The 18,502-nt window shown below is 48.8% G+C and overlaps 1 protein-coding gene across 3 annotated transcripts in view; it reads right to left on the minus strand.

Moving 5' to 3' along the window:
* The window catches only part of LOC115637014 (alpha-2-macroglobulin-like), a 60,965-nt gene that overhangs the window by 30,036 nt on the left and 12,427 nt on the right, over positions 1-18,502 (minus strand). For all 3 annotated transcript variants that reach the window (XM_030537837.1, XM_030537818.1, XM_030537827.1), the window contains exons 6-20: positions 17,705-17,873; positions 15,369-15,453; positions 13,943-14,066; positions 12,431-12,545; positions 12,141-12,250; positions 11,515-11,676; positions 10,938-11,165; positions 10,492-10,555; positions 9,376-9,518; positions 8,514-8,663; positions 7,865-8,035; positions 6,867-6,978; positions 3,202-3,337; positions 2,321-2,549; positions 297-423 (exon numbers count right to left, since the gene is read on the minus strand). In XM_030537837.1, the coding sequence (XP_030393697.1) occupies positions 297-423; positions 2,321-2,549; positions 3,202-3,337; positions 6,867-6,978; positions 7,865-8,035; positions 8,514-8,663; positions 9,376-9,518; positions 10,492-10,555; positions 10,938-11,165; positions 11,515-11,676; positions 12,141-12,250; positions 12,431-12,545; positions 13,943-14,066; positions 15,369-15,453; positions 17,705-17,873 (2,125 nt within the window). The remainder of the gene's footprint in view (positions 1-296; positions 424-2,320; positions 2,550-3,201; positions 3,338-6,866; positions 6,979-7,864; positions 8,036-8,513; positions 8,664-9,375; positions 9,519-10,491; positions 10,556-10,937; positions 11,166-11,514; positions 11,677-12,140; positions 12,251-12,430; positions 12,546-13,942; positions 14,067-15,368; positions 15,454-17,704; positions 17,874-18,502) is intronic.

Below are 18,502 nucleotides of genomic sequence, written 5' to 3' on the forward strand. Positions count from 1 at the left end.
GTCAGTCCAGGTATTTATATGGCCCACATCACAGTAGCCAGATGGGGAAACTGAGGCACAGGTACACTAACTTGCCCAAGAGCTGGACACTGAGTCCAGGTCTCCTGAGTCCAGTCCAGTGCCTCAGCCACAGGCCAGCCTTCCTCCTTTCACAGCAGAACAGTCCCTTCCAGAGAGGATGGAGCCATCCAGTATCTGATCCAGAAATTTTGGAGACACTTGGTCCCTCACACAGAGGTTTTAGAGCCATCCATTGGTCCCTGATCCTGAGATTCTGCAGTGGCCAGGTCTCTTACCCAGAGATTTTGGGGTCACAGCCCAAGACACTGTTTTCCATCCGTTCACACAGAGACAATAAGATTCTTCTTCCTTCTCCACAGGGGTAGCCCGGAAATCATCAGATGAAGCCAGTGAGATGCTGACCTGTCAATTGTACAGAAAGGTGCCATCAGGCAGAGAGAGAGAGGGGTTCAAAAGGTTTGGGGGTAAATGGAGATGAGACAATGCAGGGGAGGAGAGGGGGCATGGAGTTTGGGGGCCACAGGGATTTGGTGGGGCAGGGATTGAGGTGGGGAAACCTGAGAGGTACTGTGGTTTGGGGAGGTGCAGGAGACTGAGGAGGGGCAGAGAGTTGGGTGCATGACTCTGAAGAAACACGTGATTGCAGGGCCTGAGAGACTCGGAACCAGTTGTGGGAATAAAGACAAAGTGGTGACCCCAAATTTACCACCTTGGTATGAGTCTGAGCCCTCTGGTGTCTTGTTAGGGGAGGAGGTGAAGTGCTGGCTGTGGGAAGTGGGGGGCTATCTGGCAGTAGCTGAAAGAGAACAGAATTGGGGACCATCAGTGAGTGCAGTGAAGGGAAGGAAAGGGATGGGGAAGCAGATGAGAGGGGCTTCAGGGCCCTTAACACTGTAAAGCTTGTTCCTGCTTCACTTTATCTAGAATTAAACCTATTTAAATAAAAGCTGAGAGAAAAGTCACAATAACTTTGCAGGGACCCCCTTCCTGAGTCCCCTCCAGTCCCTTGTGCTGGAGCAGGAATATACTGCAGGTTAGTAGGGCTAAAGAGTCAGTGCTGTTTCCATGGATGCAACAGGCCAGCGAGTTTCCCAGAGCCTGTAGTGCAGCTGAGGGTGTTGTGCGGCATGAGGCCAAAGGCCAAGCACATGTGTCTATTCCAGGAAGCCTGAAGTTTCCACTAGAGCAGTGGTTCCCAAACTGTGGTTCGTGAACCCCTGGGGGTTCATGAACGGTTATAGAGGGTTCTCAGGAAAAAATTCCTAATGGTGGACAGAGCTGTCCCTAGAGACCTCGGGCAGCACGGGGCCAGCAGCCCGAAGCTCCTGAACTTCCAAGATCTAAGCAGATCAAAGCAAACATATCTATCACATTGAGTAGATTTAAACTTCAAGACTCCTTATAAGAAATGGAAAGAGAGGTGGATTTTTTTTGCTGTTTTTAAAATTAAATAGGCAGCTAGTATTGTTCTTCATAATAATTTTAAAAACAAGTTTAAGCTTGGTTGTAATGTGTGTTGTTTGCCTGGACTGCTCAAGACCTGAATGCTTCTGTAAGAGAAACAATTTGAGCTGGCTTCTTAAATACCTTCATGCTGTTTTACATCTGATATTCCTTGATGAAACATAGGAGCCTTGTCTTATAATAGCCTTATTCAAAGTAACATAAGCTATGAAAGTGAGATCTTGGAAGGGTGTTGCCATTTTTATAATGTAATAATACTGTAATAATTAATAATAAATAGTGTGTAATAAGCATGTCATAAAAACAAATTTTATATTTCCAAGATCACTGCTTTTATCATTTAAATTCAGGTAAAGGAGGAAATCCCTGGAAATATTCACTTTTAGGAGGGGGTTCGTGAGACTTGATATTTTAGTGAAAAGGGTTCACAGGTTGTTAAAGTTTGGGAACCACTGCACTAGAGTAAGGGGTGATGCACAGTGTTTGGTCACCCCAGGTACCTTGCTTGCCATGGGGTCATGAGATAGGCACAGGAGGTCGAAGGCCAGGTGCCTTCAGTCACACAGGAAGTTGGTCTCAGGTATATCTGCAGCTCGCAAACCTTTGTCAGCCAAACAGATTCTTTCTTTCCTAATGCCCACTCTGTACCCCAATGGTAACATACACCTAGGAGCCAACCAGATTCCTCCTTTCCATCACCCATTTCTTTCCACTGTAATAAGACACTTTCCTAGGGGCCAATCAGCTGCCTCCCCTGGATGGGAAGCCATGTTGCAACTGGCCCATGTGGTCTCTTCCCTGGCCCCTGCTGAGCAAAGCTGTGAGTGTCTCTTACCTTGATGCAGCGGGTCAGGTAGCTGAAGACAGTGGCCTTTAGTGTGAAGGTCTCGCCGCGCACCACGGAGTAGGGCAGAGTGAGTTCCATGAAGAAGGGCTGGAAGGCTCTGAGGGACACGGTCTGGGACAGGCCAAAGCCAGTGTCACTTGAAGTGCAGAACGCGTTGGCTTTCCATTCTGTGATGGTGTCGGGGATGGTCACGGCCAAATCAGCACTTCCAACAGACCTGGTGACAAAGCAAGAACAAGGAAACAGGAGGAGCTTTCCTAGCTTTGGGAGAAACAACTGTGTCCCTCACAGCATCCTGAATTAACCCCCCCCCTTTGTAACTGCAGTGTCCCTTGGGAGCACTGGGGGTGTGCATGCTGGTTGGCTATTGTAGGCTCACCGCAGAGCACTTCCTCCCATCCCATCCTACATCCAGCTCTGCAGAAGAATCATCCAAGTAAGAAGACTGGGGATGGGGTTCCATGGTGAACAATAGAAAATCCCTCAGACACACAGCTATAGAAAAGGATGAAATGCATAGCTAATAGCAACTTCTGCACCAGAGCTGGGACCAAAAAGAAATTACATCTCCCTCTGACACACACACACATTTAACAGGGGACTGTTCATTGTGATCCACACAATTAATTGTCTCCCAGTTACTGTGAGAAGGAGGAGTGGATGTGGTGTATTAGTAGAACTAGTTACTTCCTGCCTTTCCTCTATCTGCCTATCCATCCCTCATACTTGTGTCTCTCTAGGCTATCTACAAAAGGTACTCCATCTATCACAGAAGGATATAAGCACATCTCATGGGTGTCTGAGCAACTTCTTCTGAATGTCTGTGTAACCCAGTTGACCACGACTCACATCCCACAATTATCACTTACTTCACTGGAACTAAATCCCAAATCCACGTCTCAGGGAAATACTTCCGGACAGTCTCCAATGGGCCATGATCGATGATGTGAGGCACATGATCGACTGCATCCAAACTGAGTGCATACATCGGCGCAGACATACGCTCTTTTTTAGACATTAGGGGTGCAGGGTGTGGCGAGAAGAGAGAGAACATAATATGTTAGACCTTATTCTAAACCATGGCACTTTGTTTCCAGTTAGTGATAGGCCTGATCCTAAACCCAAGATCTAATAACCCTTCCTCACAAACTTCAGCCATGTTCAGACGCAAACTTAGACCTGTCCCTGCTTTCAATCCAATACCAAATTCTACAGGCCACTTCCCTCAGATCCCACTGAGGAATACACTAAGAAACTACAGCATCTACTCAGGACACTCCCTACACTAACACCAGAAGAAATCAACACACCCCTAGATCCCCGACCAGGGTTATTCTATCTACTTCCCAAGATCCACAAACCCGGAAATCCTGGATGCCCCATCATCTCGGGCATTGGCACTCTCACTGAAGGACTGTCTGGATATATGGACTCTCTACTCAGACCCTATGCCACCAGCACTCCCAGCTATCTCCGTGACACCACTGATTTCCTGAGGAAACTACAATGCATTGGTCACCTCCCAGAAAACACCATCCTAGCCACCATGGATGTAGAGGCTCTCTACACAAACAGCCCACACACAGATGGAATACAAGCTGTCAGGAACACCATCCCTGATGATGCCACAGCACAACTGGCTGCTGAGCTCTGTGCCTTTATACTTACACTCAACTATTTCAAATTTGATGACAATATATATCTCCAGATCAGTGGCACTGCTATGGGCACCCGCATGGCCCCACAATATGCCAATATCTTTATGGCCGACCTGGAACAACGCTTCCTCAGCTCTCGTCCACTCACGCCCCTTTTCTACCTATGCTACATTGATGACATCTTCATCATCTGGACCCATGGGAAGGAGACTCTGGAAAAATTCCACCACGATTTCAACAGCTTCCACCCCACCATCAACCTCAGCCTGGACCAATCTACACGGGAGGTCCACTTTCTTGACACCACGGTGCAAATAAGTGATGGTCACATTAACACCACCCTATATCGAAAACCTACCGACCGCTATGCCTACCTTCATGCCTCCAGCTTCCATCCCGGACACATCACACGATCCATTGTCTACAGCCAAGCACTGAGGTACAACCGCATCTGCTCTAACCCCTCAGACAGAGACCAACACCTACAAAATCTCCACCAAGCATTCTCAAAACTACAATACCCGCATGAGGAAATAAGGAAGCAGATCAACAGAGCCAGACATGTACCCAGAAGCCTCCTACTGCAAGACAAACCCAAGAAAGAAACCAACAGGACACCACTGGCCATCACATACAGCCCCCAGCTAAAACCCCTCCAACGCATCATCAAGGATCTACAACCCATCCTGGACAATGATCCCACACTTTCACAGGCCTTGGGTGGCAGGCCAGTCCTTGCCCACAGACAACCTGCCAACCTGAAACATATTCTCACCAGTAACTGCACACCGCACCATAGTAACTCTAGCTCAGGAACCAATCCATGCAACAAACCTTGATGCCAACTCTGCCCACATATCTACACCAGCGACATCATCACAGGACCTAACCAGATCAGCCACACCATCACTGGTTCATTCACCTGCACATGCACCAATGTAATATACGCCATCATATGCCAGCAATGCCCCTCTGCTATGTACGTCAGCCAAACTGGACAGTCTTTACGGAAAAGGATAAATGGACACAAATCAGACATTAGTAATGGCAATATACAAAAACCTGTAGGAGAGCACTTCAACCTCCCTGGCCACACTATAGCAGACCTTAAGGTGGCCATCTGCAGCAAAAAAAACTTCAGGACCAGACTTCAAAGAGAAACTGCTAAGCTTCAGTTCATCTGCAAATTTGACACCATCAGCTCAGGATTGAACAAAGACTGTGAATGCCTTACCAACTACAAAACCAGTTTCTCCTCTCTTGGTTTTCACACCTCAACTGCTAGAACAGGGCCTCATCCTCCCTGATGAACTGACCTCATTATCTCTAGCTTGCTTGCTAGCATATATACACCTGCCCCTGGAAATTTCCATACATGCATCTGAGGAAGTGGGTATTCACCCACGAAAGCTCATGCTCCAAAACGTTTGTTAGTCTATAAGGTGCCACAGGATTCTTTGCTGCTTTTACAGATCCAGACTAATACGGCTACACCTCTGATGCTTTCAATCGGTCATTCTCTTCCGCATGCCACTCCAAGAGTCATCATCTTTTTAGAACCTTTTTCAAAGCCATTGAAAAAAACATCTCTATTGCTCTACTGTGATCTCAAACTGTTTGCTTTCTAAAGACTTCTGCACTCCTTACAGGGGTGGGATGGATGGATGGACGTATTTATTCCTCCACCTCCAATCCCAGAGTGCATGGGAAGCCCAGAAGTAATGACTGTGTTGAAGCAACCCTGAGAGACCTGCCTATATCCACTTCAATATGGAATTAGCCTGTGGAACTCACTACCCCAAGATATTATAGATGCAGTAGCTGAGTCAGGTTCACGGGGGAAAAATGTATTTGTATATGACTAAGAGTAGCAGCAACACTAGTGACATCAGCTAGGATTCACATGATCAGGGATATCAGTCATTGTATATCAGGATATAAGTTGATAAGAAGCCGTAGGCCAGGAAGAAATTTGCCCCACAGTACTGCACAGTGAGTGGTATTACCAAGGTTTTCCACCTTACTCTGAAGCAGCCACCATTGGCCACTGTCTGAAGAGAGATCCTGCACTAAAAAGATGACAGTGCTGATCCAATATGGTCAGGAGGCAGGAGACTGCCATATATAGACCAGTAGTCTGATGTTCTACAGTAGGAATAGGGACATTGGATTACGGGGTCAGTAATCTGATCTGGTTACTCTTCATTTCCACTAGCTGAGAGTATAATTAACACTAATATTTAGTCATCCAATCTCAGAGTTCTTCACAAGACTAAGTATAATTAGTTCCCTTTTACAGATAGGAATATTAAGGCACAAAGAAGTGAAATGATTCATCCAAGTTCAAGTTGATGGGAGACCTGAGAATGGAGTACACATTTCCTGATTCCCAATCCTAGACTTTCCCCCTGGATTCACACTCCCTCCTCATTGAACCTGGTTCTCTTTCTGTTTAGTTTTTTCTCTAGCACTCGCTGGAAGGTGAAAACCTGGAAGTGGAAATTGTCCTGTCCCAGGCTGAGACAGCTGCAACCAAAATCAGCAAGATTTAGCAGCCATTTTGTGCCAGTGCAGTAAATCTACATTAGTGGGTGCAAGGTGCTACTGCATCAGTGTAGTTACAACAATGCATATTTCCTTAGCTGGTGAAAGGTTAGCAAGCAGGTGGAGCAAACAGATAGGTGAGCGAGCAGGTAGAAATGGACCAGATTCCTATTTCAGGACTGACGTTAGTGAATTTCAGCCAGCACAGCTGAGAACAGAGTCTGGTCCAGTTGGTCTAGTTTCCGTGCAGAGGAGAGGGTGAAAAGGAGGGGAGCAGGAAACGCACCTAACAGGGGGATATAAGTGGGGTAAAACAAAGCAGGCTCTTTTACCGCCAATACCAGCTGCCACAGGTACATATGGTCCAGGTACACGGTACATTTTCTCCATGCAGAGTCTGGGCTTATGGACCTTCATGCTGGTGAAGACTTTTAAACCCATCTCCTGTAAAAAGATAACCCAGACAGCCATGCGGTAAAGTAAACCATACGTCGGGAGATAAATGTGCCGTCTGGTCTGGATCAGGATGTGACGGACTTATCACAGAGCAGGGATGGGTCACTGCAAGAGCAGATACTAAGGCCTGAGAAGTCAATGCCAGTGTGGCTGGCGGGAAGCCAAGGGAGAGGTCTATGTCAGTGAAAGGTACCAGACCAGCAGCTGGAGTGTGTCCTCAGAGCAAGTTTATCAGAGGCATGAGCAGTGCAAGCTTCCACCATGCACTCAGCACCTGCCAGCTTGCCCTGCCTTGGAGGGAGTTCAGGCTCTCTGGCCCAGTCCATCCCCTGCTTCTCTGCTGAGACGCCTAACAGTCATTGTCAGGTGTGCTGGGGTTTGGGTGATTTGAGAGCGAGTCCCACTGGGAACAAACCTGAGATCCCGCAGGACACCAAACCTTCACCAGGTGGGGCTGGGTAATTACCCTCGATGCTGGCTCAGAGCAACACTCCGCACATGTGTGCATGTGTGTGTGTGTGGGTGTCTAGATAAAATTGAGACTGGTACTTCAGAGACCTACGTAGACCGGATAGAGAGCATGTGAGACAGGATCTCTTTGACAAAATGGCTGCAGAGGCTGAGTTGCCCATTTCTGGACTCTATTTCTTTGCCCCAGCTGTTAGGACGTCTCCTTGTCATGTTTAAATTAATGATGGGGAAAGAGGCATTCAGTTCCCAAACCTACGGTGTTCCCATCTGGGGTTTTCTGGCCCTGCTTAAGTTATTACTTTGAATGTTCTGGCTAACAAGCATCCAGCTCAGACAGCATCCAGTGAGGAAATCTTCTGAACTAACAGTGATTTCACACACTAAAGGGAGATGTGGCACTCACCTTGAGAACATTGTAGGCGTCCCCTTCACCGTCAGGAGAAACAGGTCCGTAGATGAATCCATTTAAAATGATGTTGTTGAGTTTCACACAAGGGTTATTGTCTTCTTCCTCCAAATGGTGCTCTCGGTAATTATAACCCCTGATCTCCTTCACGGGGAGCAAATCATACACCTGTGGGTATGACACGTCTCGATGTCAGTGACCACAGGCTCAATATTAATAAACCAGCGTGTGCCACCTTAGTGATCACAACTTTAAACTAACACACCCATACGTGCAATCCCAGTGACCCTACAATAACAAACCCTACAGTAACAGAGCAGAATGTCTGACTCCAGGGCTCAGCACTGACTTTTCCATAATAATCGAGTATGTGCTGACCAGTGCTCACCAGTAGCCCTCCAGTAATAAATCAGTATGTGTGGTTGCATCCTCACAAGTGGCCCCAGAACTATAAACCACTGGGTGCAGCAATAGTTTTCATGAGGGCACTACATAGATCAAGCAGCGGGTGCAGTCCCTGTGCTGATGAGGGACCCTACAATAACAGACACACTGCTCTGCCCTAGCTCACACGAGTGATTCTTGGCACTTTCCAGACAAGACCGGCTCTTGTGTCTGTTGATCACCGGGCCAGGCTGGAACTTACAGAGCTGGGTGAGAGCTCGGCTTCAGGCTTCATGAGGAGGACACTCTTGTCTACAGCACGGACTGCGCACAGGGAGCCTGGGGAGGCTCCAACCCGGAGGTGAGTATCGGAGGTGGGGAGGCCCTCGGCCGGTGAGAAATTCAAGTTGACCTGCAACCCCAGGAAAGGAGTTAGAGGAGCTACTTCTCCAGATACCTTCACACACTGTCCTGCAGCACAACTCAGTCCTGGAACTGCCTCATTCAGTTCTGCCAATGACCCTCAGTCCTGCCCTGCAGCTCCCTGCCATTCCAGTGCTGGGCTCCCCAAACAGCTCTGCCAATGCCTGTCAGCCCTGCCCTGCAGCCCCCTGCCATCCCAGTGCTGGGCTCCCCAAACAGCTCTGCCAATGCGCATCAGCTCTGCCCTGCATCCCCCCCTGCTATTCCAGTGCTGAGCTCCCCACACAACCCTGCCAGTGCTCCTCAGTCCTGCCCTGCAGCCCCCTGCCATCCTAGTGCTAGGTTACCCACACAGCTCTGCCAATGCTCCTCAGTCCTGCCCTGCAGCTCTCTGCTATTCCAGTGCTGGGCTCCCCACACAGCTCTGCCATTGCCCCACAGTCCTGGCCAATGCATTTCAAACATGACCAGCAGTGCCCCGATACATCAGTTCTGCTTCCACCCTCCATAATTCTGCCTATGCAAATAACTCCTGATGCGCATTCATCTCTCATATTTAATTGCTGATCCATGGTCAGTGCTTCATGGGCTCATGGAGCCACTGAACATTTCCTGAGTCTTCCCTGAAATTTGCTGTTCCATGTTCCACAGGTGAGCAATTGTCCATGGGTGAATGCGAGTTATAGAAACAGGATGCTCACCTTATTGGCAAAGCAGTTTTTAATCCTGAAATCTTTGGAACTGGCGATAACTTCTCCACTGGGTAAACTAGTGTATACGAGTACCCGGGCCAGGGGGGCGATATCAGGCCCCACGGGCAGCCTCAGCTCAAATACCTGGATAACTGGCAAACAGAGAGGGGGGCAGGGCTAAGCTGTAGATAATCAGCTCCAGGGCCACACATTTCCCTAGGCTCCCTCATTATGGCTGCAATATCAGCCACCCTGAAAAATTCGGTATCCAAGAGTAAGAGTTTTGGTGCATAGTTGAGGTCTTTGACTCTTACTGCAGACACCCGGTGTGGGATATTCAGGTGAGATGGGTTTGGTGGATCTCAGCATGTCCCCTAAATCCATATCAGCTAGAGTCTAGCACTGCCGTCCGTCAGTGCAGGATGCCCCTGCCCATGCAATAATGAAGGCAAGGAAAGAAGTGCATGTTGTACAGTGGCTCTGTGCGGAGGGTTGTGTGCACAGGGCTGCAGAGGGGGTGGGATTCCACACTCCTGTTCCTCAAGGTGGAGTTTGCCCAGCCAGCCTGAATCAGTCAAACTGGGAATCCCTTGAGACTGCCATTAATGAAATGAAATCGGTCAGGGGAACTGTGTGCGTGTCAAAGGGAAAGAGAGACCATGACTAGTGAGACAAGAAGGAAAGAGAGAAAGCGAAGAGGATAGAAGGGTGCTGTTCTCGGCACCTCCTTCAGACACAGCACTCAGCCTCCCAGGATATACAGAGAAAGGGTTGGGGAGAGCTCACAATGAGAATAAGCTGAAATTTTTCAGGTGATTCTTTGTTGTTGAAAAATGTAGACTCAGATCAACCAAAACATTTCACAGATTTGTGTGAAACTCACCAGATGTTTTTTGTCAGAAAAAAAATCAGCAGCAAAGCAGGTCTTGTTTTGACATTTCCTAAATGAAAGGTTCTGTTTTTCAATTCAAAACAACTCATTTACAATTTCCCTTCAATTCTATTTTGAAAAGATTAAAGCAGCTCAAAAGTGAAATGGTTCAGTCACCCCCAAACAATTGTTTTTTGAGGTTTCTGGTTCAGCCAGCGAACCAGGAAATCAGTTATTCACACAGCTCTACTCACGTTCTCCATCCCCCACGGGATGCACCTCAGTGCCTGCCCTCACGATGCCTCCCTTGGCCATCACCTGCCAGGAAGAAGAAACTCTCCTGTTACAGGGGTCCTGGTGGGAGATGGGGGATGCTCATGGGGGAATGCTGGGGGTGGGGGGTGCCTATACAGATGCCTTTCTGTGGGGAAGGAGCAGAAAATCCCGCAGAGCCAAACAGAGTCCCAGACCCAGACTGGAGTTTACTGGGACCTCGACCAAGTCAGAAATTCTCTCTCCCTGCAGAAACCATCCATTGGCTGTCCAGTTCTGCATTTCCTTCATTGGCTTTTACATGTAATTGTCAAAGTCAAGTAAACCTGACCTCGGGGCAGTTTGGTGGCCTGGGACATATATGGGTGTCTGGCCTCCAGTGCTGTGTCATGTATACAGAGGTAGAGGTCACTAGGTCCGGGCTTACCACATAGTAAAAGACGATTTCCTTCTGCTCCCTCACGGCCTCTGGCTTCAGGATGTAGTGCATCCGGATCATCTCATTGGAGCCGCAGTGTAAAGTGTGAGACACAGGCTCGATTTTGAGAAAGCTCTTACTCGGGGAGTAAAAGCGTGTTGCTGTGTGAGCGGCTTTACCATACACAGGGGTGACCCAGTCTGTGTCGTAACAGTTCAGCTCAGATTTATGGTTTGCCTGAGAAAGAAGAACGTTTTTACATCAAATCAAAAAGTAAGTAACAAGTCTACTAGCATTTCAGAAGGAAAAAGTGGGTAATTCTAAAAACACGTTCTGGTAGATTTTTCAGTATACAGTGCATTGATGGAGAACCAGAGAGAGAGTGACAGAGTGCGTGCAAGACACAGAGAGCAAGGGGCACACAGAGAGAGAGCAAGACAGAGAAGAGGAGACTGAAATTCCCAGCCAACAAACTCTTTGTTTTATCTTCCGATGGGCAGAGAGATAAATAAACCCACGGACATCTCTTCTGGAGCTCAGTCAGTGACACCTCCCATCCTCTAGCTCCCTGGATTTAGCCACTAACATTGATTTGAATGGAGGTGTCTGTGAAGTTGACAGTGTCTATGGAAAACCAGACTCGGCCCTCTTCATTTGTTGTGTAGTTGTCTTCATATTTGTTTCCCCCTATGGAAATCCGGATTGTTTCATTCGCCATTGGAGCATCGGTCCCATCCACCAGCTTCACCTAAAGGTACAAATCCAATCTCTGTTGCTTATACGAGGCAGGGAGAGCAGTCCCCACAGTCCTCATGGCCCTTTGCCCACATTATTCCTCTGATACAGCTCCAGAGGGTGTTTCTTACAGAGCCGACCAAGGGCCAGATGTGTATGAACATGCTGGGTGAGTCTGAATCACCTGAGGAGATGGCACGTCCTCACAGAGTGTGTGATTGGGAACATGGGAAGGACTGTGCCAGCTCACAGCAATGGACCTTCTCCTCGTTATCCTGTCTCTGACAGCACCAGGGGGTCAGAGGAAGGTGTGGCAAATCCCACCAATGGCAAGGATAGCACAGCATGTGTAGAGGCAGAGGGAGATGGCTCCTGTGATCCTCCCACATTTTCCCTTTTCCATTTGCAAGTTCTCATTCTCCACAGACAAGCACACTGCATGTCAGATAATTTCCTGGGCTCTCAGAGGTTCCCTACCTGCCCAGAGAAGGGCATCCCTGGTTTGTAATGAGAGTCCACCTGCTCGAAGCTGATTTTGCTCATGGTGTCTGTGATCTCACTGGAGCCTGTCCCAGTTAACTCCACCCCTGCAAGAAAACATGGCAAAGAGGGGCTTGAACTAATGCACTGACCTGCAGCATCTCCACATGCTCCAATCCTGCCCCCCACATTGTCTAGCTCTGCCAGTGCCCTTCAGTGCTGGTTTGCAACACCCACTGCTATTGCAGTGCAGCCCCACAGCTCCATCAGGGCAGCATGATGCATACCTGTACCCTCTTCTGTGATCTTGCCTTGCACTTCAATTTTCATCTTATAACCCTTTCGCTTGAGCTGGAATATTTTAGTCTTCACCACATTGGAGACACAGCCTCGAACGTCCGCCTGAGCCAGAGACCAAAGAGGAAATTACCATGGAAATCCCTGTACAATTCAGGTCTGTGTGCAACAGGAACAGATACCTCAGCACCTGAGACATTTGCCCGCTGCTTGATTGGCCTTAATCCCATCCTCTTACTGGCTTCACCCAACCTCCCTCTCTTCCCTTCTTCTTCACCAAACCAATCAAGGCATCTCTGGTCCCCAATGACGTATCCAACATGCTGCCCTCTGTGATGCATTTCATCACCAGTTCTCCAGGTTACACACCTGGTTCCCTGACTGTTCAAATCAGATCCCCTAGATCTGCAACTTCCCATCAGTGTGATAAATCCAATTGTGTCTTTTATCCATTCTTGGAATCCTCTCTCTTTCTCCATGCACATTCTCTCTCTTCCTCCTTCTCTCTTTCCTTCTCTCTCTTTCTTCTCCTCCAACAATCTCTGTCTAACCTATTTCTATTTTCTCTCTTACTTTCTTCTCCTTCATATTCTCCCTCTCTCTCTTTATTGCTCTACCCCATTCTCTCTACCTCCTTGCCCTGTCTCTCTCTTTCTTCTTCCTCCCAAGTTTTCTCTCTCTTCCAGATCCTACAGTTCCCTCTTGCTTTCTCCTCTGCTCTGCTCTGCTCCCCTTCCCATCTCAATCCCGTTCACTGATACAAAAACCTCTTAAGGTCTTCTTTTTCCCAGCTAGGGACGAAATGCACATTTGGGGGTGAATCCAGATCTGACTGATGTAAATGGAAGTTTTGCCATTGATTTCAATGGGGCCAGGATTTCACCCGAGGGGTTTTTCCTCATAATTTATATCCCCCAGCCCTGGCTTCACCTCCTTCTAACCAATACCTCCCTCCTGTGAGACAGAGCCCAGCCCAAAACACAGAATCCCAGCTGAGGTCTAACAATCCCCTTTGACAGACACAGATCACCTTTGAAGGGTATGCTTGTGTTCATTTTGGATAAAATGTGGTTTGCAGGGTGCTTATGCATAGGGAAGCATGCTGTGTCTCACCACCCTAGGAACATTCTAGAGAAGGTGGAGGGGGGGAAGCTCAGCATGTGGAATGGAGAACTATGAGCATGTGATAAACAAATCCATTTATGGAAAGGTCAGATCTGATTGGTTAGAGGTTTGTGTCATATAACTTGTTATGTAAGTGCCATGTGCTATAAAATAGCAAGGGGAGGGCCTCCTGGCTGGAGGGACCCTGCCTGATTTTTGGTACCTGGGACTCTCCCTTTGTGCACTTTGAATAAAGCCTTGTTGAATCACATCTAACTGAATCGCATCAAATCGAAGTCTCTTGATTCTGCCCAGCATCTTACTCATTGGGAACCACAAAATCTCAACACTCTCCTCAAGACGTCACCTCCTGCCTATGGGATGGGCCTTGGACTCACCTGTCTGGTGAATTCCTCACACACAGCCTCGGCCTCTTTTCCATAGCAGCGTGACCTGGACTGGGAGAATCTCCGACACACACGGACATTGACCAGGCCAGGGACAGGGGTCCCATAGGTGTATCTGTAAACACAGAGGTGTTAAAGAGACACAAGGTGCTTAGACAGGGAGACAGAGTCAGACAGAAGAGGCCTTTTGGGGCCCTTTATACCATTGCCCCTGAGGACTCTGTTGCTGGCTTCCTAATATCTATTCTCTGGAGCTTGGTCTAGTCCTGTTTTCCAATGACTCAAGTGACAGGGTTCCAGGCATTTCCCGAGGGATATTATTCCATTACCCAGCAGGCCTGCCCCATTAGGAAATGTTGCCGATATTCCAGCTCTTCTGCTCCTTAATCAGTTGAGTTTCCCTTCTCCCAGCTCCCTCCCATTTGGCCAAACCTTTCTCGTACGGACGAGCCCAGATCTGTAGACAATATTCCAGGTGCAGTCTCCTCAGAGCTGTGGGGCCCAGAGCTGAACACTGTCTTCCAGGTGGGGTCACACTAACCAGGGGCAGCTCCAGGCACCAGCATGTCAAGCGTATGCCTGGGGCAGCAAGCCATGGGAGGTGCTTTGCCAGTCACCGCAAGGGCGGCAGGCAGGTTGCCTTCGGTGGCATGCCTACGGAGGGTCTGCTGCTCCCATGGCTTTGGCGGACTTCCCGCAGGCGGGCCGCTGAATCCAGGGGACCGGAGACCTCCCGCAGGCAACCCCCCAAAGACAGCCTGCCTGCTGTGCTTGGGGAGGCAAAATACCTAGAGCCGCCCCGGCACTAACGCTGTATAGAGAAGGATTATCATTTCCCGTCACTGCTACACAACACCTCGGGAGCACTGTTTTCAGCTCCGGGCACCTCTTACCCAAAGGCCATTGACCAATTGGAGGGAGTTCAGAGAAGAGCAAGAAATATGAGCAGGGAGCTGGAGGGAGGGATTTATGCAGACGGAAGGAAGAGTTAAATCTGGAGAGTCTGGTTATGGGATGTCTAAGAAGGGACATAATTTCTGCCTATAAGTGTCTAAAGGAGGCATCACGAAGAGGGGCTAGGATTATTTAAGAAGGCACTTGGGGGTCTGATTAGGAAGGATGGAATGATGTTAAGAAAGGGGAAATTTGGGTTGAATAACGGAGAAAAACATTCTGAGAGGGAGCTATACAGAGCTGAGGTATCGTTTCCTGGGGCAGGGGGAGGAGCCCCATTTCTTGGGATATTTAAAGCTTGGGCTGGATGCAGAGTAGACAGTAGGAACAATCCTGCCCAGGGCCCCTGGGGATGGAGAGAAAGTGACCCCAGGGACCTTCTCCAGCTCTGGTTTCTGGAGCAGCAGCAGGAAGGCAACGGTGGACGAGCACAAAGAACGGTGACTCAAACCCTGCGACTCACAGACCACAGATGGCCACTTTCAGCTCCTCATCCTGGATGGTGATTTTCTTGGGCAGCTTCACCGACACCTCGTACTTGGGCAGCACTGAGTGGGAGAGACGGGCCAGAGTTGAGCAGAGTGGTGGGAACACATGTACATCACTGTCACTTCCCCATTGAGTGACAGACACAGCCTCCCTCCCCTCATCCCCAACGCATGGTGCCGGATCCTCAGCTTGCTATAAATCACCACAGCTCCATGACTGTCAGTGCAGCTGTGCCAGCTTACACCAGCTGAGGATCTGGCCAGAGACTGTGGAATTGAAGAGAAAGACACCATAACCGCTGTCCCTCTCTCCTTTGCTCCCCTTGCCCAACCCCGACCTCCAGGCTGTCGTTGCTTTATAGGCACTATTCCAAACTATGCTACGCAAGTGATACCTAGTGAGGGTCCGACTCCCCAGTGCGCCACGATCACTCACCAGATATAAAGGGCCACAATCACTGTGTGCTCTGGCTCCTGTTCTGCTCCAGTGAAGCAAAGCAGCCATAAGCCTGGTTACTTTGCATCTCTGGAGTGGTACAAAGCAGACAGACTGCACCAGTGAATCTGGCCACGAAAGTTCAGCCATTTTAAACTTATCCCTGCATGAAAAGAGTCAGATAAAAGCTGTTTCTTAACACACTAAAATTAAATATTGTTTCCTGCTGGCTGAGCTCACAGACTGCATTCGCCTTCTGGCTGGGCACTAGAATGTTAAGTTTCAGCCCCCAAAGTGAATTTTCTCAGAAGTTCTGAACTAACTGAATGAGGGGGTTATAATGGGAGAGAGAAACTGGCAGGATGGGAAGGGTGAGGGCGAGAGTGGAGAGCAAACTCAAGAAGAGCTGCTGTAGCTATAAGGCTCAGGCAAAAGCCAGCATGGCTGAGAGTGGCACACAAAGAGGCATCCCAAGCAAGGAGGCGACAGTCTGTCAAGATTCAGGTCACACTGGAGCACTGGAACCAGTGAGATCGGCCCAGCTGGAACACAGGTTGGTCACTGTGCCCCACTGCCATGCTAACAGGTGTTCGGAGCTCTGCGGGTTTGCCCTACAAGAGCACTGCTTTAAAGCCCTTCAGTTGTGACACCCTGTTGTACCCATCCCGCAGTTCCCAGCACAGACCCCGGAAGCAGTGGATTCTGGGAAGTTTCAGAATGCCCTGTCGGACAGCAGCAAGAGGACTAGTGGAGCCACTGTTACTAACCGGATCAGAATGAGCTGGTTCTTAGCCTTGCTGAGATCAAGCTCTTGTAATGCTTGTAAGTGGCTGGAGCACTTCTGAGGGTCAGTTCACAAGTGGTCGGGATGGGGGCTGGAGTGGTTCATTTCCCTAGACTAGACAGAGCTGTAATTTCTCTCTCCTTGGGTGATTAGTGGCAACCACTATAATTATAGTTATTTGAGAATCTACCACTCCTAATGGCCTCATTTTCCTTTCCTGATGAATCTTCTGAACGTTTGTCCTTTGGGGCTGATGTTTTCCAGGCTTGGTCTCCAGCCAAAGTGTCTTTATTTATTTATTTTGAATGTTTCAAGATGTTCTGTATCAGAGGGGTAGCCGTGTTAGTCTGGATCTGTAAAAGCAGCAAAGAATCCTGTGGCACCTTATAGACTAACAGATGTTTTGGAGCATGAGCTTTCGTGGGTGAATACCCACTTCGTCAGATGCACGTCATCTGACGAAGTGGGTAGTCACCCACGAAAGCTCATGCTCCAAAACGTCTGTTAGTCTATAAGGTGCCACAGGATTCTTTGCTGCTTTTGAAGATGTTCTGGATGCCAGGGGCCACAAGGACAAAGGAGTGAAGACCAGAGTGGGAGAAGGGGAGAAAGGAGAGGTGAGTTAAGCCAATTTCATTGGCAGAGCACAGTGGGAGCAAACTGTGCCACTGAAATGCAGCATTCACGTAGTTTGTTCTGCATCCGTATCATATACTGCACACAACTGGTAGGAAAGACCCTACACAAAAATAAAGCTGCATTGTACTGAGGCTGGAATCACAGCCCAAATCCAGTAGGCCCAAGGGATAGGCCTTTGTATTCACACCCAGATACTCCCTGGCTTACAGTGAACAGTGACCCTGACAGTTCAAGTGCTGAGGAGAAAGCTACACACCACTGGATGGGGGCTCAGATCCTGAACCCTTAAAAGCATCGAGTGTATTCCTGGCCCATTCCTCAGACCACTCTTCACTGAGCTATACCCGCAGACAATCCTGAACTGGATTTTTGTGCCTGGAAAGGTTGAATCCCAGACGGTTGCTCCTGCTTCCAACACCCCCAGCCCCAGAACGAGTGGGACCCTTCCTTACCATATTCCTCCACAGTAAAGGGGTGTTGAAGTTTGGTCCCCGACTCCTTCTGCACCACCACGTTGTAGGTGCCTTGGATGGGCTCGGAGGTGAGGGGGAAGGAGAGCTGGGTGAGACCCACATTTAACTCCACCTCTCTCCACTGGTACACGCGGTTCTTCTGCGGGTCCTAGAGGTGAGGAGAGCACAAGGTCATAAGACAGGATGATTCTTAACCTTTCATTTACAGACAGGGTGTCTACACAGCATGAGGCTGGAGAGCATGGCAGTTGCAGTCCAATGTTCAGCAGAGATACAGGATATATGCGATCATCTCCCTCTCCTATAGATGAGGTTAGGGCACCTGGTGGCCAGCTCTGTACTTTCCTAGTAGTCTGTAAGGATTAAGCAGTCAAGTCCTGCGCAATCAGCATGTGATTAAACAGCCAGATACCAGCACTGAATCTATTCCATTGTCTGCCCACCTGATCAACAGGCCCACATCCGCATGGAGTGAGCAAGGAGGACGAGAGAGAGCCAGGCTAAAAGACCAAAGCACAGACGGCAGGATGCGATGAGTTTCTCTGTGCCTTGGAGCTTTAATGTTATATTTGCAGTTTGAGAACTGGCAACTGCTCTGGCTGAGGATTGAAATACTCAAGTTACCTCTGGGGCAGGTATGTGGAAGGCAATGGGCTACGGAAATGCTCATCTGGTCTTAAATATGTTGTTTGGGCTGCTATTCTTCTTCAGACAGCCAGTATATCTTTGACCAGTATAGCTTATGCCTGTATAGGAAGGGGAATGATCTGTGGCAAT

The sequence above is a fragment of the Gopherus evgoodei genome, chromosome 1, assembly GCF_007399415.2.
Source record: "Gopherus evgoodei ecotype Sinaloan lineage chromosome 1, rGopEvg1_v1.p, whole genome shotgun sequence".
NCBI classification, from domain to species: Eukaryota; Metazoa; Chordata; order Testudines; family Testudinidae; genus Gopherus; species Gopherus evgoodei.